The sequence below is a fragment of the Geotrypetes seraphini genome, chromosome 1 (assembly GCF_902459505.1).
Source record: "Geotrypetes seraphini chromosome 1, aGeoSer1.1, whole genome shotgun sequence".
In the NCBI taxonomy this organism is placed as follows: domain Eukaryota; kingdom Metazoa; phylum Chordata; class Amphibia; order Gymnophiona; family Dermophiidae; genus Geotrypetes; species Geotrypetes seraphini.
The window spans coordinates 157,982,194-158,006,062 of record NC_047084.1 but is presented as its reverse complement, the minus strand read 5'-3'; the positions used below and the strand labels follow the sequence as shown (position 1 = coordinate 158,006,062).

The 23,869-nt window shown below is 42.6% G+C and overlaps 1 protein-coding gene across 3 annotated transcripts in view; it reads right to left on the bottom strand.

Moving 5' to 3' along the window:
- Positions 1–23,869, bottom strand: part of DCLK2 (doublecortin like kinase 2) — a 330,587-nt gene that overhangs the window by 178,150 nt on the left and 128,568 nt on the right. For all 3 annotated transcript variants that reach the window (XR_004539097.1, XM_033940515.1, XM_033940524.1), the window contains exons 3-4: positions 22,468–22,570; positions 11,531–11,626 (exon numbers count right to left, since the gene is read on the bottom strand). Coding sequence is in view for 2 of the 3 variants with exons in the window: in XM_033940515.1 (XP_033796406.1) it covers positions 11,531–11,626; positions 22,468–22,570 (199 nt within the window). In the remaining variant the exon portion in view is untranslated. The remainder of the gene's footprint in view (positions 1–11,530; positions 11,627–22,467; positions 22,571–23,869) is intronic.

Here is a 23,869-nt window from a genome sequence, read left to right as displayed (position 1 = left end):
GGTTCCTCCTGGACAACTGTATTGGAAGGAGAACCCCCTTCTACCATGGCACTTTGTCTAATGAGTGCCACTGTGTTATTTAACTAGAAAGATATCCTATAGGCTGCAGTTCCGTTTATTAGACCAAGATAAAAATCCACAAGGGCAGGGAGACATGCACATCCCACGTATCTAGAGCAAATGGTAGAATCTTCCATTTTATCATGCTGGCAATTTTTGGTCCAAGAAACAAAATCATTTTAGATGTTGATGTCTATTGGATCACCATAGGAATCCAAAATGCAGGTAAGATATGAGCTCTTAAGATGACAGTTTCCTTCTTCAGATGCCAAATCTGAGACAGGAGCCTATGGCGCTTATTTTTAAAGCAGATGGATGTCTCAAAATGGCCCCAAAAAGGTCACCCTGCCAAAAAGTCCACACATCAGTTTTCAAAAGCAGAATTTGACATCTACACTGTATTTTGTTCAAATAGCAAGAGGGCATGGTTGTGGGCGTGTTTAGGGCAGGACTAGTGAGGGTTCAAATTTTCATGAACATATTAGCTCCGTAGTACGGAAATGTTTTTACCGTATCTGCATGATGCATTCTCTTGCCAAGTTACTTGATCATTTTTCCCTAAATACCCTCATCTACTGTTTAGTCATCACTTGTCTGGACTATGGTAATTCCCTTTATGAAGGGAATTGTTAAGAAAGAAATAAGGCGCCTACAAATAGTCCAAAATACTGCCATCAAAATCATTTTCCATGCAAAAAAAATTCGATCACGTCAGGCCCCTTCTGTTAAAAGCACATTGGCTTCCTATTGAACACTGTATCACTTACAAAATTATGTTGTTGACATTCAAAACTAGAATAGCCGGTCAACCAGAATTCATCAACAGACTTCTGATACCTCATTTCTCTCAACACTCTCTTCGATCATCTAATCAACATCTGCTTGCAATCCCTTCATTAAGACATAGTAATACTATGCAAAATAATATATTTTCCCGTCACTGCTGGTTCGCTCTGGAACTCAGACCCGAACTATTTAAGAGAGATCACATCATGAGATAACGTCAAGTCTGGCCTGAAAACATTTCTTTTTAAAGATGCTTTTGAGGTATGACCGTCCTTTTAAGGATGATCGTCGTTTTAAGGATAACTGTCCTCTTTAAGGATGGTTTTAAACCAATACCAGTCCAGTCTTTCTGGCAGAATTTTTGCTTTTCCGTTTTTCCTATCAAACTTTTGTAGTTCTTCCCTATCATCCCATGCCTGTTTGCCTAGGTCAGTCTTGTTTGTCTTGTTATTTCATTTTTGGTGTCATTTTCTCGTATTATTTTAAAGTTTTTGGTTGTTCTCCTGTTTTTTAGGTATTGGCTTTTACCTGTTTAGTTTTATTCAATTTGTTGTATTTTGAACCATTGTAAACCGCATAGAACTTTACGGCCTTGCAGTAACTGTTATTATTTTATGTAAAACCGCTTTGAATTCAGATAAGGCAGAATATCAAATTTTAGTAAACTTGGATAATAGAAAAGAAGAAACTTCCAAGTCAAAAAAAATAAAAAAGAAGGGTGTTCTTCGTTAAACTTATTTCAACTGTGTCCAGTCAATGGCTTAGTATGGGTGGGGGGAGGGGGCAGACCACTCCGGGTGCTGTCTTCACAGGGTCGATGGCGCCTCTCTTCCTCTATGCCCCCCTGTGTTCGCCGGGACGAGCAGCATCGTCCACCTGCTGCTCACGCCGGTCTCGGCTCCCATCTGATGTCTCTTCCTGAATCCATGATTTGAAATTATTATCCGCCATATTTATGTGACTTTTTTTTTTTTTTTGAGATTGCACCTATTTTCATTTGCTTCCAATAAAGAAAGGTTTTGAAGACCAGGCACACACTGCTCCCTTTTCTTGGATTTTGCTGGTGTCTCTTTCAAGTTCCCTGATTTTCTGCACCACATTTTTAAGCACACCTTTCAGTTTTTATCTTGGTTTTTCACACCGACACAAAAACCATACAGCCTCAACCCATCCTGACACTAAAAACATGCCCTGCTTATACCACCTCACTTAAAAATTACATAGAAACATGATGGCAGATAAAGGCCAAATGGCCCAACTAGTCTGCCCATCTGCAGTAACCATTATCTCTTCCTCTCTCTAAGAAATCCCTTGTGCCTATCCCATACTTTATTGAATTCAGACACAGTCTTTGTTTCCACCACCTCTTCTGGGAGACTGTTCCATGCATCTATCACCCTTTCTGTAAAAACGTATTTCCTTAGATTACCTCTTAACTTCATCCTATGCCCTCTCATTTCAGAGCTTCCTTTCAATTGAAAGACACTCAACTCATGTGCATTTACACCACATAGGTATTTAAACATTTGTATCAAATTTCCCCTCTTCCCTCCTTTCCTCTAAAGTATACATATTGAGATCTTTAAGTCTGTTCCTATATGCCTTATGATGAAGACCACGCACCATTTTAGCAGCCTTCCTCTGGACCAACTCCATCCTTTTTATATCTTTTTGAAGGCGTGGCCTCCAGAATTGTACACAATATTCTAAATGAGGTCTCACCAAAGGCTTATACAGGGGCTCCAATACCACCTTTTGACTACTGGCCCTACCTCTTCCTATGCATCCTAGCATCCTTTTATCTTTTTCCATCACCTTTTCAACCTGTTTGGCCACCTTAAGATTATCACATCCTTCCAAGAGATGCAACTCAACTATGTACGAGGGGGCCATATTGATAAACCAACCACAAAGTACATAACTGATAAATAGTGAAAAAAAGACCTCAGAAGTCCATGGCAAACCTGAATTTCTCAATGTGTTGTTCCACACTCATTGGTCTAAAAAAAACAACCAACTCCCTTAATCTAGTGAAAATATGTGCTATGTGATATTTTATTCAAAAAATTTTAATCAAAAAGGTTTTTTTTAACCAACATTACAGTATTTTCCAATACTACAGTAAATTGTAAAGCCACTATTTTTCTGGTTGAAACAAAAGTGAACACTTTATTCAAGGGGCTACCATTTCACCCACTGGGGCTTCTTCATATCTTTGCATGCTCAACAATGCTCGAGGCTTCTGCACTGAACTTCTGTGCACTGTTTGCCCTCAAAATGGCATTCTTTGTCACTTAAGAGAATTTATTTTTAAGACTAGTGAGTGAATGGAGCTTAAGTGTAGATTATCAAGATGATGGAGGCTTAATCGCTGAGCTCCGTCCATAGCCTGAGCAATTCATGAATTGTCAGCAGTCTTGTGTAACTGCTGGTGCAGGGAGAGAATGGTGCACAGCTAGATGGCATTTATGAAAAAGAGCGATGGCAAGAAAGGGCCGATGAGGAGTGGTGACAAGATCGCAGTCTGCGGACCATGTGGTACTAGAGTTGTAGAGGATAGCAGCGTGTACCTGTCAGCTCTGCCAGTTGGGGTTCACGAAGGCAGACCTTTGGGAGTGGATGGAGGAGATGAAATTGGAAATTTCTTCTGTGAAACAGAAAATTAGGAATGCAATCCAAGATTTAAAGACAGATTTGATGGAGGTGGGCACCTAAGTGGATGGAATGGAGTCCAGAATGGATACTGTTGAAGAGATGGTGGTAAGGGCCCACAAAAGACTTAAGGATGCCCACAAGGAGATACAAGAGCTGGTGAACCAACTGGAAGATATAGAGAATTGCACCCAGCCTAACAACTTGAGGGTGCAGGGGCTTCCTAAAACGGCAGGCTATAAAGAAGTAGCTGACATGATTACAAGACTGGCACGCTGACTGCTGCAGGATGACGAGTTTGACTCCCACATTGAGCAGGCCCACAGGGCTCTGGGGCCCCATATGCAGGACAGACCAAAAGACATTAATTGTGCACTTCCAGAGCTCAGAGACTGCCACCGCCGCTGTTTTTGGATGCATTAGAGGTATGTCAGTCTCATGGTGGGAGGGTCGGTGGGGTTCTGCTGCACAGGGGGGATGGGAAGGAAGGATAGAAAGATGCTGCAGAGGAAAGGCCTGTTCAGAGCGGTACCACTGCTGCTGTTTTTGGATGCCTCGGAGGTATGTCAGTCTCATGGTGGGAGGGTCGGTGGGGTTCTGCTGCACAGGGGTTCGGAGCCCAGAAATAGTGGAAGCCTGGAATTTTTTGCCGGCAATGAGCAGCATGGCTTGTATACACTGCTCGTGCCGGTCCCACGGTCTTCCTTCTGGCAAAACTTCCTGTTTCTGCAGAGGTGGAGTACATCAGAAAGAAGGTGAGCAGTGTGTGTCAGTCATGCTGCTCGCTGCAGGCGAAGAATGGATCTTCAAAAGGCAGACAAAGCCAGCTAGGGGCCAGACCAGACCGGATCGCCTCGCTCGGGTAGGAGAGAGAGACATAGAATCTTCTGGGGTCTAGGCCGACCCAAAATTGGCCACGCCTGAGACAAACTGACCACCCTTCTAACCATGGATGTAGGCCAGTGCCTCCCTGTACTCAGCCAAGGGGAGAGACCAAAAGAGAGCCCTAAGGAACCCACTCAGTGCAAAATGCTGAGATTTGACTTGCAGCAAGTTCCTCGGTGCAAGCCAGCGTCTTTCCCCTTTCTCAGATGCTCTCAGAAAAGAAGGTTTAGTAGTAGCCCTTCTGCTGACCTCTAACACAGGCAGGAGCAGGTGGCAAGCTGATTAGCTCAGGCTGATTGCCAATTGGTTCTTCCAGCTGCATGGTCTGCTTGCTCGCTCTGCTTTACCATAGAACCCTTGCAGTGTTGGGCTATTGCATGCAGATTCTATAATTTTATGCAATTATGAGAATGGGAGTGAACAAGACACATCCATAATTGCTTAATTCCCTGGAGCCTATACAACGGACAGAATACTCATATTGGGCTTGCAGAAGATGTCCTTTAACTGCTCGTTAATAAATGTTATGATTTACAACCAATACATTGTAATCCATAAAATTGTACCATTTAGTTTCCTTCTGATAACTTATCTATCTCTTCCTATTTACCTCATCATTCCTTCTACCCCCGCAACAATTCACTGAAATGCTTTGCATGTTTCTTTCTTTCTGTTGTCTGTTCTTTTGGTGGGAAAGATATAGTGGTCCCAGGCTGAGGAAAGAGGGTGGGACCCTGAAGCATCTCAACGTAGTGACTATCATAAACGGCTTGAAAAACAGCTTCAGCATTCACACCAAAAGAAATGGTAAATAGTTATACATTGACGCTGAAATCAAATTCAAGTAAAAGTTCCAGTTATCAATTGCCTATAGACTTTTCTTTATGGAAATTACCCAGACTTTTTAAAACCCTGCTAAGCTAACTGATTTCACCACACTCTTCAGCAGAGTTGACTTTTCCTCATAGGGAAGTCATCTCATCCCTTTTATCATTTTCGTCACCCTATTCTGTAATTCTGCTATATCTTTTTTGAGATACATTGACCAGAATTGCACAAAGTATTCAACGTGTGACCATACTATAGAGTGATGCAAGTGTGTTAAAACATTCTTTATTTTCCATTCCTTTCCTGATAATTTCTAACATTCTATTTGCTTTCTTAGCTGCTGCCGCACATTGGAGAGCTACATGGGAATGGGGACGACGGGAATCCCCCTTCAGGTTGCGGGGATCCCGTGGGGACACCCCCTCATGCTCTCGGGGATCCTATGGGGTTGGAGGCAGCTCAAGCCGAGAGGCTCATCTTCTTTTCCTGCCTGCAGTATGCCACATGACCCGGAAGTCTTCCCCCGACATCAGAGCTGACATCGGAGGGAAGGCCCGCTGCTCTGCATGCTGCACGTGACTGACATGAAGCCTTCCCTACGACGTCGGGGAAAGGCTTCCAGGTCGTGTGGCATGCTGCAGGCAGGAAAATAAGATGAGCCTCGACTTGAGCTGCCTCCAACCCCTGCTGTTATCTGGAGTCAATAATTGAACTGGAGCAGTGCAATCAATGTGAAGGAAGAAGAGCCACATAGAAAGAGATAGGGTGCCAAAGGGGACCCAGGACAAAAGCTGAACCTTAACCACAGTGAAGAGAAAAGCAAAGTGCAAATGGGGACCTTATTCCCATCAGCACAAGATAAAGAGCTGAGTTGAGACTAGTGACGGGAGGAGTAAAACAAGTTCAAAAGCTGAGCTGTGCTGGGCATGACTCCGTTATGGATGATACCTTGGCTCCAATATCCACAGCTTTCTATTATAGCTAAGACATCTAATCCTGTAATATGACATACCCTTAGTTTGTGGACCCAGGTGCGTAGGCGATGTTATGGAGATAAAATCTATTTTATGGGGACAGCTATCATATATATGCCTAATTTTGCTCCAGGTGAGGTCGATATGGCCTTCCATCTGTGGGAAAAGAAAGGTCTCAAAACATTAGGCCAATTATTGGAAGATGGGAAAATTGTCCCCTTTGAAGTATTGAAAGAAGAATATAGAAGAATATGGCCTCACACCAAATGATTTATTTTATTATAGACAAATTGACAGTTTTATTAGAAAAGTGATTCTTGGAGAACTAGTCATTGTTCAACAGTCGGAATTAGGGAAGGCTATGATAAAAGAGAGTGGGAGAGGAAGTATCACTAGATTATATAATGCACAATTGGAGCATCTTCACCCCCCTATGAAATATAGACGTCGTTGGGAAAAGATCATAGGTAAACCTTATACTGATAAAGAATGGTTCAAAATGTTGCATTCTCTTTTATATGGTACTATAGCTAGTAATATGATAGAAAATGGATATAAGATGTTTTTTTGGTGGTACTATACACCAGTACGACTGCGAGCTGGGAATGGATCGGATAAATGTTGGAGAGGATGTGCAAAAGTAAGTACTTTTGAACATATTTGGTGGTATTGTACTAAAGCACAGATTTATTGGATAAAATAATTTCCTTTATTGAGACAGTGTTAGGTATTTCGATCCCTAAGACCATGGAGTGCTGTCTATTGAATAAGGGACCAGAGGCCCTGCCTTTGAAACATCAGATAATGAAAGCAGGCCGACTTGTCCTGGCACCTGCCTGGAAACAATTAGATCTACTAGAGTTACGAGCATTATTGGCTAAAGTTCAATATATACAACAAATGTCTAAACTAACTGCTCTTCGGAGAAATCAAATACATAATTATAACACCATTTGGAGTGCATATGAAATTTGGATTAATTCCCAAAAGGATAATCCAATCGATTTTTGATATATAATCCTTCTCTGGCATCTTATGCATCTTCTACACACATCCTTCCACCGGGGTGGGGGAGGGGGAGAAGGGTGGGTTGTGATATATTAGACATCATAGACAATTTGAAATTTTTCAATTTTTATTATGAAAAAGAAATATAATGAATTAACGTATTGTTTTATATATGATTGTATATGTCAGATGTTTTTAATCGCATCAAATTTTCAATAAAAATTTATATAAAACAAAAAGCTGAACTGTGGGAGAAGGAGGAGTGAATAGTGCTGGGGCAGAGGGAGGAAGGAGGAGAGTTGGAAAAGATCAAAAGAGAAGGAAGGAGAATTACAACAGGGCTAGCTAATGAGTGCGAGAAGGCAGGGAAAATATTAAAGGGAAAGAAAGCATATATTACATTATAATTTATAGTGGTGGATAACTATAAATTTTTTGGTGGAAAGGGAACAATGGGACAGATTGAAAGGGATGCAAGAGGGAGGAATGTTGGGCATAGTTGTGAAGGGAATGGAGGGAGAGATGCGGCATGGTGCTGGAGAGGGGTGGTAGAAGGAGAAATGTTGGGCATGGGGCTAGTGGGCAGGGGCGAAAGATGCTGCACATGGTCCGGGGGATGAGAACGGGATAAATGCTGGACCTTGGCAGGAGGAGCCAATGGACAGCAACAGAAGAGGTTACAGAAGACGGGAAAGCAAAAAAAAAACCAAAAACAAACGGGAACCAACTTGATGAAAAAGAAGTCTCCAGACAACAAAGGTAAAAAGCGGAATTTATTGACTAAAATATGTTAGCTTTGGGAAATGTATATAGCAGATGTCTTTGTATTGTGTTCAAAAGAAAAGGAAATGCATTCTGGTTTTATTTCTACAGTGTTGAAGTACTTGCTGACCCTTGCTGTGACTGGTGGAGATCCCCAAGCACCGCCAGCAGAGGACCTCTCTAGAGACGGCCAGAACTCCCCTCCACCAAGCACAGCAGTCGCTGGCAACATCCAAGAGCCACTGAGGTGCCAGCATCTGTGACTCAGGGATGCTACTGCTGCCTGCCAAGCTTGGCAAAAGGGACCCCCGGCCAACTGCAAAGGAAGTGCTCAGCTGACAACTTGAGGGTCCTCATCAGCTGAGTATTTATATTTACATTAGAGGCTCTGGTAGAAACCAGTTTACAAAGTATGTATTCTTCCCAATTAATATTTGCAAATTAATAAAGTGTCTTTGCTTATTTGTAAATGGGTCTCTACCAGAGCCTTTAATTCAGTAGCATAATTAAATGAAATAGCTACTGCTGAAGTTTATAGGGACAGGCGGGGATGTATTTGATTCCAGCGGGGACAGGTTCGACTCCTAGCAGGGACGGACGGGGACGAGTTTTATTCTACCGGGGACGGACTTGATTTCTATCCCCGTGCAACTCTCTACCACATATTTAGCTGAGGGTATCCTCAACGATGACACCTAGATCCTTTTTCTGGGCAGTGATCCCTAACATGGAACCCTGCATTATGTAGCTATAGTTCAGGTTATTCTTTCCCACATGCAGCACTTTTCATTTGCTCACATCAAATAAACATCATCTGCCATTTTGATGCCCAGTCTCACAAGGTCCCCTCGTGAAATGAACAACCACCTTAGCCAAACTACCACAACCAGGCAAATGAGAACCCAGACACCATTCATGCACTCTCCAATCAGAGGCATTAAATGCAAAAAAATGTACAATGGCCTACTGGCCACGCAGGCAGTGAAACTAGACCACCAATTCTCCAATCTACTGATCATAACACTAGACTACAAAACTTTCAGAAAAGAAATAAAAACCCTGCTATTCAAGAAATCCATCAAGACAAACTAACTCTGCAGGAAGCATTGCAATCCCTCAAAGTAATCCGCTCAACTCTAACTCTTCTGGAAATGTCCAGATAACCTCTTATGTAATCCACCTTAAAACGCAAGGTAATGGCGGAATAAAAGTCACTAATGTAATATAATGTAATATAATGTAATGCAACTTCAAACCCACAAAGGTTATGAGCACTTTTCTAAGCCTTTAATAAAAAGAGTTTCATCTTCAGACTACTATTCAAGGTCACTTAACAAATTGTTTTGCATATCAAAACAATTTTTATGACAAAAAAATTATTTTATCTTCAGTTAATAAGAATCCTAGCTCCAACATGACATGCTTTGAGGACTTCTGCTTCATGGAACTCAATTCTGTATACTTTGGAGGAAAGGCAGGAGAGGGGAGATATGATAGAAATGTTTAAATACCTACATAATATAAATGTGCATGAGTCGAGTCTCTTTCATTTGAAAGGAAACTCTGCATTGAGAGGGCATAGGATGAAGTTAAGAGATGATGGGCTCCGGAGTAATCTGAGGAAATACTTTTGTACAGAAAGGGTGGTAGATGCATGGAACAGTCTCCCGGAAGAGGTGGTGGAAACAGAGACTGTGTCTGAATTCAAGAATGCGTGGGATAGGCATGTGGGATCTCTCAGAGAGAGAAAGTGATAATAGTTACTGTGGATGGGCAGCTCTATGACCTCACAATGCAGGTGCACAGAGCCTCAGCCTATAGGAAGAGGAGATGCAAATGTTAAGAGCCTTAGCCAATAGGGAGAGGAAGAGATAATGGTTACTGTGGCTGGGCAGACTAGATGGGCCATTTGGCCTTTATCTGCCATCATGTTTCTATGTTTCTAAATGTCCATTCTTCCCATGAGCTTTATCAAAAAAACATAACAGCATCACACATAAAATCTCACAGCTCAAACCAACCAATAACAAAATCATGTCATGCCAGATCTAGTAGTATTATTGACTTTCACATATCAGGCTACTTTAGAGTCATGTCTATCGTTAATAATTAGATTGATTTGGAATGGCTTGTGTGCCTTTCCACCAAAAATTAAAGATTTATCTTTTTGGAAAATCTTTGAATATCTTAATTTTTTATTTCTTTTTTAAATGATTTATTTTATTATAGACAATTTGATTGTGACATCCTAGTTATTCTTTTGTAATCTGCAAGAAAACTGGACAGGTATTTCACAGAAGATAATATAAAATACATTACAGTAACTTATTAGGTATGTTAAAAGAGAATCTGATTAGAATTGGATTGATCACTGTTCAATAAAAATCCACAACTGTTGCTGGTTCCAATATGCTCACTGGAATTCGGCCAAAAAAAATGAGATTTTACTAAGAAACATTTATTTGTATGCTGTGTATGTTATACGATAATTATGACTGAATTTTGCAAACTGCTTGGGTTTGTGGGTTAGAAATCTTTTAAATAAATAAAGATGAAAGATCTCTGTCCAGAAATCGTTCATCTTGAAACCTTTTTGTAAAGGCGATAAATGTTTTTACTGCATTAACTACTATATACACATTTTTAAAATTAGAAATTAGAGATGCTTAGAAGATTACATCATCTTTTTTTTTCAGCAACATTTTGCAGTTTTGGTTCAGGCCATTATTTTCTCTCATTTGGACTATGGCAACTCACTTTATGCTTTGTTGAAGTATATGTAATTTGAGGAGGCTATAACTTATCCAGAATACGCCGGCTAAACTGATATACGGTACACATAAATATGATCATGTCACACCTTTATTGAGATCCCTTCACTGGCTTCCTGTTTACTGGAGGATCCAATGTAAATGTGCAACTGTAATTTTCAAAATCCTATATGGTATTTTTACTCGTTTGGTTCCTGTCTCATTTAATTCACAAGAAATCTCTAATTCTAGGAGCTCTCAGAAATATAAACTTGGCTTTTCCACTGTTAAACGAATAAAAACTATGGCCAATTTTTGTCGAACATTTTCTTTTTTATTCATTAAAGTTTGGAATGACCTTCCTTCTATAATTAGAGTTCTCTCTTTATGTACCCACTTTTCGTAAAGTACTAAAGACATATTTATTTCAGAAATTTACTAATGATCCTTCTTTTTCAAATAATCAATCATAAAAGATAAAATTCTGGCCTAAAAGATATAGGCCTCCTTTTACAAAACTGCAATAGCAGTTTCTAGCGCGGGGAATCGCGCTGAATGGCCCGTGCTGCTCCCGACACTCATTGAGCTCCTATAAGCGTCGGGAGCAGCGTGGCTCCCCGCACTAGAAACTGCAATCACAGGTTCGTAAAAGAGGGGGATAGTTTCTGTCCTAATCTCCTGTATAATTTTATTAATATTTTGTTAACTGAGTCGAGACCTCCTGTTGGGATGAATCTGTATAAAAAAAAAAATCAAAGATTAGATTAGATTAGAGATTAAACAACGGGTGCCATACGCTGACAGTGCCCTTCTCTCCAGCTTTACCTGAAACAGGCGATTTGCTGCGACGTGATAGTCCAGGGCTTTTGGGTCCAGAATGCTTTGGTAAGCGAGTATAACAGGACTTCATAACACGACAGTCTGGAAAAGAAAAACTACTTTGAGTCTCTGAAATACCATAAGGTTAAAACTGCAAACAGCATTACCACCCGTGGGTCCAAAACAATTACCAAGCAACACCCTGAGAGGAAGGGAGGGATAAAAAATAAACATTTCTTTAATAGCCATTATAATCAAACCTTCAAAAGTGCATGCTACTGTTTGAAGTTGGGTTTGCAAGGTTCAAGGTTACCTTTCCTAGACCACCTAGGGTTAAGCCATCAAAGCTTAACAGTCAGAATTAATAGAAAATAAATACATTCTTGATAGGAAAGTAGGTTCTGTGTGTTCTACAGGGCTCCAGCCACTTTGCTACTTAAGACATGAATTTCAGACTTGCATAAAGGAAGAGCAAATAAAGAATGACATAGGGACAGAATTTGTCCTCGTCCTCAAGGATAACATAGAAACATAGAAATAGACGGCAGATAAGGGCCACGGCCCATCTAGTCTGCCCACCCCAATGACCCTCCCCTACCTTTCTCTGTGAATAGATCCCACGTGTCTATCCCATTTGGCCTTAAAATCAGGCACGCTGCTGGCCTCAATAACCTGAAGTGAAAGACTATTCCAGCGATCAACCACCCTTTCAGTGAAAAAGAATTTCCTGGTGTCCCCGTGCAGTTTCCCGTCACTGATTTTCCACGGATGCCCCCTTGTTGCCGCGGGACCCTTGAAAAAGAAGATATATTCTTCCACCTCGATGCGGCCCGTGAGATACTTGAATGTCTCAATCATGTCACCCTTCTCTATGCGTTCCTCGAGTGAGTACAGCTGCAACTTATCCAGTCGTTCCTCGTACGGGAGATCCTTGAGTCCCGAGACCATCCGGGTGGCCATTCTCTGGACCGACTCCAGTCTCAGCACATCCTTACGGTAATGCGGCCTCCAGAATTGCACACAGTATTCCAGGTGGGGCCTCACCATGGATCTATACAATAGCATAATGACTTCAGGCTTACGGCTGACGAAACTCCTGCGTATGCAACCTATTATTTGCCTTGCCTTGGATGAAGCTTGCTCCACTTTATTGGCAGTCTTCATGTTCTCACTGACGATCACCCCTAAGCCTTGTTCTGCTTCAGTTCTTGTTAGGATCTTGCCATTAAGGGTGTAAGTCTTGCATGGATTTTGGCTGCCCAGGTGCATGACTTTGCATTTTTTGACATTGAAGCTGAGTTGCCAGGACCTACACCAGCGCTCCAGTAGGAGTAGGTCTTGCATCATGTTGTCGGACATTGAATTTATGTCTGTTGTGCTTTTGCCCACTACATTGCTTAGTTTGGCGTCATCGGCGAATAATGTTATTTTACCTCGCAGCCCTTCTGCCAAGTCTCTTATAAAGATGTTGAATAGGATTGGGCCCAGGACGAGCCCTGGGGCACTCCACTGATTATCTCCTTCATTTCAGAGGGGGTGCCATTCACCACTACCCTCTGAAGCTTACCTCTAAGCCAGTTCCCAACCCATTTCGTCAATGTGTCGCCCAATCCTATAGAACTCATCTTGCTCAGCAACCTGCGGTGTGGTACGCTATCAAATGCTTTACTGAAGTCCAGGTATACGATGTCCAGGGACTCCCCAACATCCAGCTTCCTCGTCACCCAGTCAAAGAAGCTGATCAGGTTGGATTGGCAGGATCTCCCCTTAGTAAATCCATGTTGACGGGGATCCCGTAGATTCTCCTCGTTCAGGATAGTATCCAATTGGTGTTTGATTAGAGTTTCCATTAGTTTGCACACTATTGATGCGAGACTCACCGGTCTGTAGTTTGCTGTCTCCATCTTGGAGCCTTTCTTGTGGAGTGGAATGACGTTAGCAGTCTTCCAGTCCAACGGGACGTTACCCGTACTAAGGGAGAGATTGAAGAGCATGGATAGCTGTTCCGCCCAAGACATCACACAACTCCCTGAGCACCCTGGGGTGTAGGTTGTCAGGCCCAATTGCCTTGTTAACCTTAAGCTTTGACAGCTCGCAGTAGACACTGCTGGGTGTAAACTCGAAATTACTAAACAGGTCATCTACATCAACCCTTATCTGTAGCTGAGGGCCGAGTCCTGGCGCCTCGCGGGTGAAGACTGTGCAGAAGTATTCATTTAACAGTTGGGCTTTTTCCGAGTCCGCTTCTACATAGTCTCCGTCTGGTTTCCTAAGACTTACTATCCCCCCTGAGTTCTTATTTCTGTCACTGATATACCTGAAGAAGGATTTATCTCCTTTCTGGATGTTCTTCGCTAGAGACTCCTCCATGCGGAATTTGGCCTCCCTAACTGCTGTTTTGACGGCTTTTGACTTGGCTAGATAGACTTCCCTAGAGTCCTGTTTCCCTGATTGTTTGTAAGAGATGAATGCTTTTTTCTTCTCCTTGATGAGGTCCGAAATCTCCGCAGAGAACCACTGTGGCTTATTGTTCCTTCGCCGTTTACTTACTGATTTAACATAGCGGTTTGTTGCTTCTTGTATGGTGGCTTTCAAAGTCGACCACATTTCTTCCACGTTATCGGTTTCTGCTTGGCTTTGTAGCGCCTGGTGAATGAAGTCTCCCATTTCTTTAAAGTTTGTGTCCTTGAATTTGAGGACCTTGGTCAGTGTGGTAGATTTAGTGAAACCTTTCCTGAGATTGAACCATACCATGTTGTGGTCACTGGAGGCCATTGTGTCGCCCACCGAGACCTCTGTGACACTTTCTTCATTGGTAAGTATCAGGTCCAGAATTGCCTGATCCCTTGTTGATTCCAACACCAGTTGCCTGAGTCTTGCTCCCTTCATAGAGTTTAATAGCCTCCTGCTGCTGCCGGAAGCAGAGGAAAGCGTGTCCCAATCCACATCAGGCATGTTGAAGTCACCTAACAATACTGTGTCCCCACGCAAGGTGATATTCTCTATATCTCCGATTAATTCCATATCTAGGTCATCCTGTTGTCTTGGGGTTCTGTATATTACGCCAAGATACAGGCATTTGTCCTTCCCTCTGGCCAAATTTACCCAAAGGGATTCCCCAGTGTAGTGGACATCTGTGATTCTGGTGACCTTAATGTCATCTTTAGTATATAATGCTACACCTCCTCCCATTTTGCCCTCCCTGTCCCGGCGAAGCAAGTTGTAACCCAGTATGACCATGTCCCACCCGTGGGAGTCCGTGAGCCAGATCTCAGATATTGCCACCACATCCAGGTCGGCATTCCTCATTTCTGTTTCTAATTCCAGGATCTTGTTTCCCAGACTGTGGGCATTTACATACATAGCCCTCCATGTTGTATGTTTGTTATGTCTTAGTGGGGATGTTCCCGCTTGAGCTACTTGGACACCTTTAGCATTATTCGCATGTTTTGTACTTTCCCTAGACCCAGAGTTACAACGTGCACGTATCCCGGACTCCCCAGACCCAGAACTACAGTGTGTTCCTATCCCAGACTCGGAAATGTGTGTACCCTGTGGGGGTATTCCCGCTTGGGCTACTTGAACTCCTTTAGTACAATTTGCAATGTGTGTTCTCTCGCTGGACCCAGAATTGCAATGTGTACTCCCCCTAGACCCAGAATTACAATGTGTACTCCCCCTAGACCCAGAATTACAATGTGTACTCCCCCTAGACCCAGAATTACAATGTGACCCAGAATTATAATGTGAGTCAACCCCAGACTCGCAAGTGTGTATACTCTCCCCTGACCCAGATTGGTGTTTACTTACCTTAGTCTCAAAAAAGTATTGGCAGCTTAGCTCGCCAGGTAGGTTATTTGTGCCCGTACCCTCCCCCAACTTACCTAGTTTAAAGCCCTGTGTAGTAGGCGGGCTAGACGGGTCCAAGGACGTTCTTCCCTCTTCTGGTCAGGTGTAACCCGTCTGGTCCCTGTAGTCCTTGCAATGCCTCTCCATGGTGCAAGAACCCAAAGTTCATCTCCTTGCACCATCCCTGCAGCCAGTCGTTTGCCCTCTGGATGCGATCCTCCCTGGCACTGCCCTTGCCCCTTACCGGGAGGATCGAGGAGAAGACCACCTGCGCTCCATCCTCCTCAGCTTCTCACCCAGGGCTCTGAAGTCTTCAGGTATGCTCTCCGGGGTGCTCCTGGCGGTGTCGTTGGTTCCGACGTGGATGAGAATCATGGGGAAGTGGTCACTGGGCTTGATGAGTCTGTCCAGGCAAGCGGTTACATCCCGGATCCTGGCCCCTGGCAAACAGCAGACCTCTCTTGATTGCAGGTCTGATCTACAAATTGGACCCTCGGTGCCCCTCAGCAGCGAATCCCCGATGACCACCACTCTGCGCTTCTTAGGGGTGGGCCGATCTGTTGACTCCGGAACTGGAACCGTCTGCTGAATAACTTCCTGTTCCTCGTTGTCAGGACCTTCCTGTAGCAGCTGGTATCTGTTCCTCAGGGTGATTTGTGGTGTCGATGTAGAGCCGCCCTGTATGTGACAGAAAGAGACAGAATAAGTCTTCTGCGTTTTCCTGTGGAGGAAGTCACCAGCTGCCAGGAATCAGCGTCTCCAGCCACTTCCTGTATTCCGACAGTTGGTCTCAAGTTTGCAGGTTTGGATGCTTTGGGTGTCTCTAGGATGGTCTTGTCAGGTTCCTGTTCGGCGATCTGAGACAGCTCCTGGATGACTCGGTCGATGAAGGTCTCGTCGTCTCAGATACATCTTAAGCGCTGAACCTCCTCTCTCAGGCTCCTCAGCTCTAGCAAAAGGCTTTCATCTAAGAACATAAGAAGTTGCCTCCGCTGGGGCAGACCAGAGGTCCATCCTGCCTAGCGGTCCGCTCTCGCGGCGGCCCATCAGGCCTAATTGCCTGAGCAGTGTCCCTGACTAATTTTGTAACTGCCTCTAATCCTATCCCTAATACCTACCTCTACTTCTATCTGTACCCCTCAATCCCTTTGTCCTCCAGGTACCTGTCCATACCCTCTTTGAAGCGCTTTAGCGTGCTCCTGCTTATCACATCCTCCGGTAGCGCATTCCATGTATCTGGCTGATCCATTCCTTCCGTCTGTGTGGAGACTATAGACATCTTTGAGGGGATGGCCTCGGTCTGTACAGAGACCGCTGCCCTCCTTCCTGGCTTCTCTTCCATCTGTACGAAGACCGTAGCCATCCCATGGGTACTTTCGGTGACTGGACTGCCTGTCTTGATAACTGTAGGAAACCATCCTGTGTCATTCTTTTAGAGTCTATCTCAACATCAGTCATTCTACACCAGTCTTGAGGGTCAATGGCTATACCCATTCATATTCCAATTCTTCCCACTCTCCTTATAGAATTACACAGGGATGGTTTTAAGAACGTTAAGAACATAAGAACTGCCGCTGCTGGGTCAGACCAGTAGTTCATCGTGCCCAGCAGTCCGCTCACACGGGGGCCCTTAGGTGAAAGACCAGTGCTCTATTAGAGTCTATCCTTACTTGCGTATGTTCTGTTCTAGTAGGAACTTATCCAACCTTGTCTTGAATCCCTGAAGGTGTTTCCCCCTATAACAGCCTCCGTAAGAGCATTCCAGATTTCTACCACTCTCTGGGTGAAGAAAAACTTCCTTACGTTTATAAGGAATCTTTTCCCTTCTAACTTCACCGAGTGCCCTCTCATTCTCTTCACCTTGGAGAAGGTGAACAGTCCTCTCTTCTCAAGGGAGAAAGGCCCAGTTTCTCTAGTCTCTCGTTGTATGGCAACTCCCCCAGTCCCTTAACCATTTTTGCTGCTCTTCTCTGGACCCTTTTGAGTAGTACTATGTCCTTTTTCATGTACGGCGACCAGTGTTGGATGCAGTATTCCAGGTGGGGGCGTACCATGGCCCGGTATAAAGGCATGATAACCTTTTCAGATCTGTTCATGATTCCCTTCTTAATCATTCCTAGCATTCCGTTAGCCTTTATTACCGCCGCGGCGCATTACATGGACGGTTTCATTGACTTGTCTACAAGTACTCCCAAGTCTCTTTCCTGAGGGCTCTCTCCGAGTATAGCTCCGGATATCCTTGTGCATACGATTATTGTTACCGACATGCATTACCTTGCACTTATCCACGTTGAACTTCATTTGCCATTTTGCGGCCAATTCCTCAAGCATATTTATGTTTCTTTGTAGGTCTTCGCAATCCTGTGTCCTCACAACTCTGAATAACCTTGTATCGTCCACGAATTTAATCACCTCACCTGTCGTGCCAAGTTCTAGGTCATTTATAAATATGTTGAAGAGCAGAGGCCCGAGCACCGAACCCTGCGGCACTCCACTCGTGACGTTTTTCCGGTCTGAGTATTGTCCATTCACCCCCCCACTATCTGCTTCTTATCCGCCAACCAGTTTTTAATCCATGTGAGTATATCACCCTCGATTCCGTGGCTCACAATTTTCCGAAGTAGACATTCATGCGGAACCTTGTCGAGCACCTTCTGAAAATCTAGATATACGATGTAGACCTGGTCACCTTTGTCTATCTGCCCATTTACTCCTTCGAAGAAGTGCAGTAAGTTTGTCAAGCAAGATCTACCTTTGCTGAAGCTGTGCTGGCTGGTCCTCATCAGTTTGTGTCCATCAAGGTGATCGATGATGGAGTCCTTTATCAGCACCTCTACCATCTTTCCCGGTACCGAAGTCAGAATCACCGGTCTGTAGTTTCCCAGATCTCCCCTCGAACCTTTCTTGAAGATCGGCGTAACATCCTATATAATAAAAGCCTACCTCGCGCATGCGCACTCCTATCTGCGTTTTTTTCATGATCCGTAGGTCTGTGGCCGCAGGAGTGCGCATGCGCGAGTCCCCAGCCTTACTTCCCAGCACCTACCACTCGCCGGCAGGACTCCCTGTTCTCCGTGTCGGCTCCTCTCACCAGCCACACCAGCGTCGGAGAAGGCTTCCGACGCTGGCGGGATCGAGAGGAGTCGTGGAGACACCTCGCGGGAAGGGAAGCCCAAAACAATCCAGCCGCAAAGGGATGTCGCGGTCCCGACTCCAAACCAGCTGATTCCAGCAGCGTGTGCAGCACTCTACACACGCTGCTTCGGAGCCTTTTACTGCCCCGATTTGCTCTGCCGCGTCTCTGATGATGTCTAAAATACTAGTTCAGAAATAAACTGATCTGTAAGAGCTGTGTCCAGGACATGGGCTCACGAAGCCGAGTGAAAAACCTATGTCCTGCACACAGCTTTTACGGATCAGTTTATTTCCAACTGGCATTTTTATCCACATCTTTATCATAGGACTTTATAGGGACCCTGAAGAAGACATTCTGTTGAAACACGGACCGTGTTGGGTCCAGGGTCCAAAGCTTTTCAGCGGACTGCGTCCTAGATGTTTTTATGTGGTTTGCCAAATTTTTATATTATTTTAATATTAATAAAGTCCATCTCAGGAACATCATTTCTCCACATTGTTTTTTGTTTCTTCTTGGAGATCATTGGGTCAATTCTCTTGTTTTTGTTTTAATTCATGTAAACCATTTAGTTTTTTGTAAAAGGGTATAAAATAGTTTTTAATAAATGCATAAATAATGTAATGTAATAATAGTGAAACAGTCCTCTTGAAGATATATACTTCAATAAGCACACCTTTAAAGTCCAAAAATAATTTCATATATCCAAATGAAAGAGAACAATTAAGTGTGTGGTGTTTATTATATAGACTCGGAGCCTGTGGCAGTTATATGGGTTATTCCATGCCATGTTTCTCAATCCTGATTCCCAATAGCCAATTACCACAAACCGTAAAATAAAAATTGGCCAATATTTAAATTCTATGGTTGGCTTTTGGTTTAAACTGGCTGTGGCGCTTTAATCATAGTCAGTGCTAGAATACTGCGGTAAGACTGATTTAAGGTCTAAAAAAATATAATCATGTGACCTCTTTCTACCGTGAGTTGCACTGGCTCCCCGTGGAGGCACACATTATCTTTAAACTGGGTTGCATATGTTACAAAGTCATCTATGGCCAAGCCCCACTTTATTTAGCTGATAGATTTTCAATTGCATCCCATAAGAATATTAGAAAATCACATGCTTTGTTTGCATTTCCCTCTGTTAAAGGCTGTAAAGGCAAGAAATACCATGATCATCTGCTTTCATTTCAAGCAGTTTTTCACGACAAAGACTTTCGTTCACTGTTACTTACTTATCTCTCTTATGAACACTTTAGGAAACAATTGAAGTCTTATCTTTTTCCCAAGTACTTGTCTGAGAAGTTATCTATGGCCCTTTTTTGTAGATTATGTAATTTTTGCAAACTGCATTGAACTTATGGTTATGCAGTGCTGGGCATTCAGAAAATGGTGATATTCAAACTGCTATCCGGATAGCAGTTCTTCTCCGGATAACTCATTCTCACTCCTCCTTATATACCACCCTGGCACTACCCAGACAGCGCTGAGGCAGTCTGTTAAGAGTATTCAGTGGCACCATTCCCACTTTCCCTTAAGCTTCCCTATTTGGAGCCTCTGATGGTAGTGTTTTTGTCTGAACTATTTTCATTCTTTCAATATCCTTTTCCAGATCCAGCCTCCAAAATTAGACACAATACTCAAGGGAGAGTGTACTAGAGCAACTTTACAATCATTTCCTGTTGATAGGTTGTTGTTTTTTTTATATAGCCTTGCATGCCATTCAGCTTTTTGTTCTGCTTTATCACAGTGATTTGGCCCTTTCCTGTTTGGTTGTAGCCCTTTTCCTAAACCGATAAGTATCTTTAAAATGGAACATTTAGATTTAAAGGGATTCTTTCTGCTCATATACTGAGAATTACAGAAAAAAAAATCTGAATGTTTGAGGACAGAAGAGGAAAGACTTTCTGATGGTACACTGGAATACAAGAAATTGGCAAGCTTACCACAGCAGTGACTTCATTAAGGTATTACCCCCCTCCACATCAAAGTGCGAGGCAGTGGCATTTTCATAGAGAAATAAATCCAGATTGGGGGGGCCATGCGCTTCCCATCCTCTGCCAACTCCAGACTCCGTCCATTCTATCTTGCTGCACCTTATGCCTGGAACAAACTCCCCGAATCCCTACGGCGTGCGCCGTCACTGGCAGTGTTCAAGCCTAAGTTAAAAACCCACCTCTTTGAGAGAGCTTTCAACTCCTAACTCCTCTCATCTTGGATTCTGCATCCCCAACCCTATATGTCATATATGTCTGTCCAAGTTAAGACTCTAAGCTCTTCCGAGCAGGGGCTGGCTATTAAATGTCAAAAGGTACAGCGCTGCGTATGCCTTTCAGCGCTATATAAGGGATAAATAGTAGTAATAGTAAGTTGAAGAGAGGGAGATGCTGAAGAAATGCACAGGGATGGCATGAAATCCATGATCACAGGAAAGCAAGAGATACTAACATCCCCAAAAATCGGAAAGTAGGAAACAAACAGCAAAGGAGACTCTGGTGCCCAAGTGTATCAAAACTTGACAAGATCATGTTTCGGCCCCAATAGGCCTGCCTCAGGAGTCTGAAATCTGAATGATGGTATGTACACTATTCTTCTAAAGAAATCAAAAACCAATATAATATAATAAAACTATATTATATTATAATATAACTCTCTGGTTAAGAAATGCTTTTTCAGCTTACGAATGTTGAGGAAGGTCAGATCTCTTTTCCATCAACTTCATTTTTCTGTTTTGGTCTAATCCCGGTTAGATTATTGTAACACCATTTATCTTGGCATCACTAAGAACTGCCTTCAAAGACTACAATTGATTCAGAATTCCACCGCAAAGTTGATCTATGGAAAGAGCAAATTCGACCATGTGACTCCTTTGCTTTTCTCTCTCCATTGGCTCCCGGTTTATTTTAGAATTCAGTTTAAGTGTTTATGTATTGTTTTTAAGATTTTACATGGTATCTTTGGTCCTCTTGTTCCTCTGCTATGGAATGTTTATAGATTTTCATATGCGAGAGACATTCATCGATTTAAACTTTCTCTTCCTTCTGGGAAAGGAATTCAAGGAGTTAAGAATTTTAGCAGCTCTCTGGCGTTTAAATTTCCCCAATTATGGAATGAACTTCCCTTAATTTTGAGGTATCCCAGTTCCTTCCAACTCTTCCGTAAACTTCTAAAACTTTTTTTATTCGCTAAACATTTTGAAAACTAACTCTCTTGTATTTCAGTTGACTTTATTTATTTAATTTATTGTTAACCGTGTCGATCTTCATTTGGTTGAAGACCCGGTATATAAGGTTAAGTTTTAGTTTATTATATTATATTATATAATAATAATAATAAAACCAATACAATAAAGCATTAAAAGTGGCTATTAAAGCCGACTTGGCAGTCCTAACAAAAGCTTGGCTTGTGTATGGTTGGGTGGACTTCTAATGTCTGATCAAGTGTCTGCAGCATCAGAGGTTGACATGCCAACATGGAGTTTCCCTTACCAATACCCTCTACAAGGAGGACTGAAATTATACCAATGCTGATTTCCTGTTTCTGGATGTGAAAACTGATGCTGCACACACTTGACCAGACCTTAGAAGCCAACCCGAACATATGCAAGCCAAGCTTTTATTATGACCGCCAAGTCGGTTTTAAGAGCCACTTTTAACGCTTTATTATATTGGGTTTTGACTCCTTTAGGAGAATAGTGTACATACCAGCATTCAGATTTCAGACTCCTAAGGCAGGCCCATTGGGGCCAAAACACGATCATGTCGAGTCTTGGGCACCAGAGTCTCCTTCACTGTTTGTTTCCTACTACAAAATTCATGATTACAAAGATATGTCGCAGCACAGTAAACAGATACCCATGAACAAGCTAGTTGAGATAAGGGTTCTTTTTCTGTATGTTTATAAAAGGAAGTTAGTATTAACCCTTTCCTCAGTCAAATGCATAAGAGATTTAAAACCTTACCACTCTGATCCAATACAAAGTCATCTAGAGCATATCGGTACTTCTCAGGTCCGCAGGCAATGAAGACATCATCATCCCCAAAGAAGTCTTGCAGGCAGGTGATCTAGAAGGACATAAGAACGAGAAGTGAAGCTCTTCCTTCCTTAGGAGCTTGGGTTGCAAATCTGAATCCATCTAACATAACATAATAGCAAATTTCTAGACTGCATAACCCTTAGTTCAATGCGGTTAACAAAAGATTATGCTATCGGAAAATTTGGAAAAAAGAAAAAAGTCTTCAAAAGTTTTCTATAATGTTCATAAGATGTGGATCTAATCAGTAATCTTTGTCATAAGAAGCTGCTTGATAGGAAAGACAACGCCCATGATATTTCTTACTTTTACAACCCTTAACCAGAGGGAATGTAAATAGGGCATGAGATTTTCTACTCTTCTCATGTGCCATGATAACAAATCTATCAATGAGGTATAGTGGGGCAACACCAAAGGTGACCCATGCCAATTTTGTTACTAGAAATGAAAAAGCAACTTGTGTTAATTGTTTCCTAGTCCAAGGACTTCCCTAAACCCCAAGAGCAAAGACCTATGTTACAATTCAACATGCTGCAGCTAGGCTTATTATATAACTTTCCTATGCAATTTATTTTTAAGTTGACATTACTGTTTTAACACTGCGTAGCAGCAGCAGGATATTATCGGGCAGCATTTATTGCTCTCGATTTGTCATTGCATTTGTGACCTCCACGGTTCTCCACAATTGTGATTTTATTCAATCTGAACCCCTGAGAAAGGCGTGTTTCTCCGAAACACAGCCCATGTCAGGTCCCGCATTTTAACACTGAGATTACCATATTTTATCAATAAAGTAATCTGGCGCTTTGTACATTGTCTCTGCAGTTGTTTTTTTTTCTTTTGTTATCCACACATTAACATTTTAGTTATTTTTTTAAATAATTGCAGCTTCGCACAAGCCACCTAATGGATTCATTGGACTGCTTTAAGATCATCTGTTGATACATTTTTTTAAAATTATGTTTATTAAATTTCTAATTTAACATGATCCAAAAATACATCATATACAGAAATAAACAGTCTAGGTAACAGAAACATTTAAAAGGAAATTTTAAAATAAAATTAAGAAAGCATCTTATTATACTGAGACTTTAGGATTTAGGATTTTATTAGGATTTTATATACCGCCTATCAAGGTCATCTAAGCGGTTTTTACAATCAGGTACTCAAGCATTTTCCCTATCTGTCCCTGTGGGCTCACAATCTATCTAACGTACCTGGGGCTGTGGAGGATTAAGTGACTTGCCCAGGGTCACAAGGAGCAGCGCGGGGTTTTGAACCCACAACCCCAGGGTGCTGAGGCTGTAGATCCAACCACTGCGCCACACAC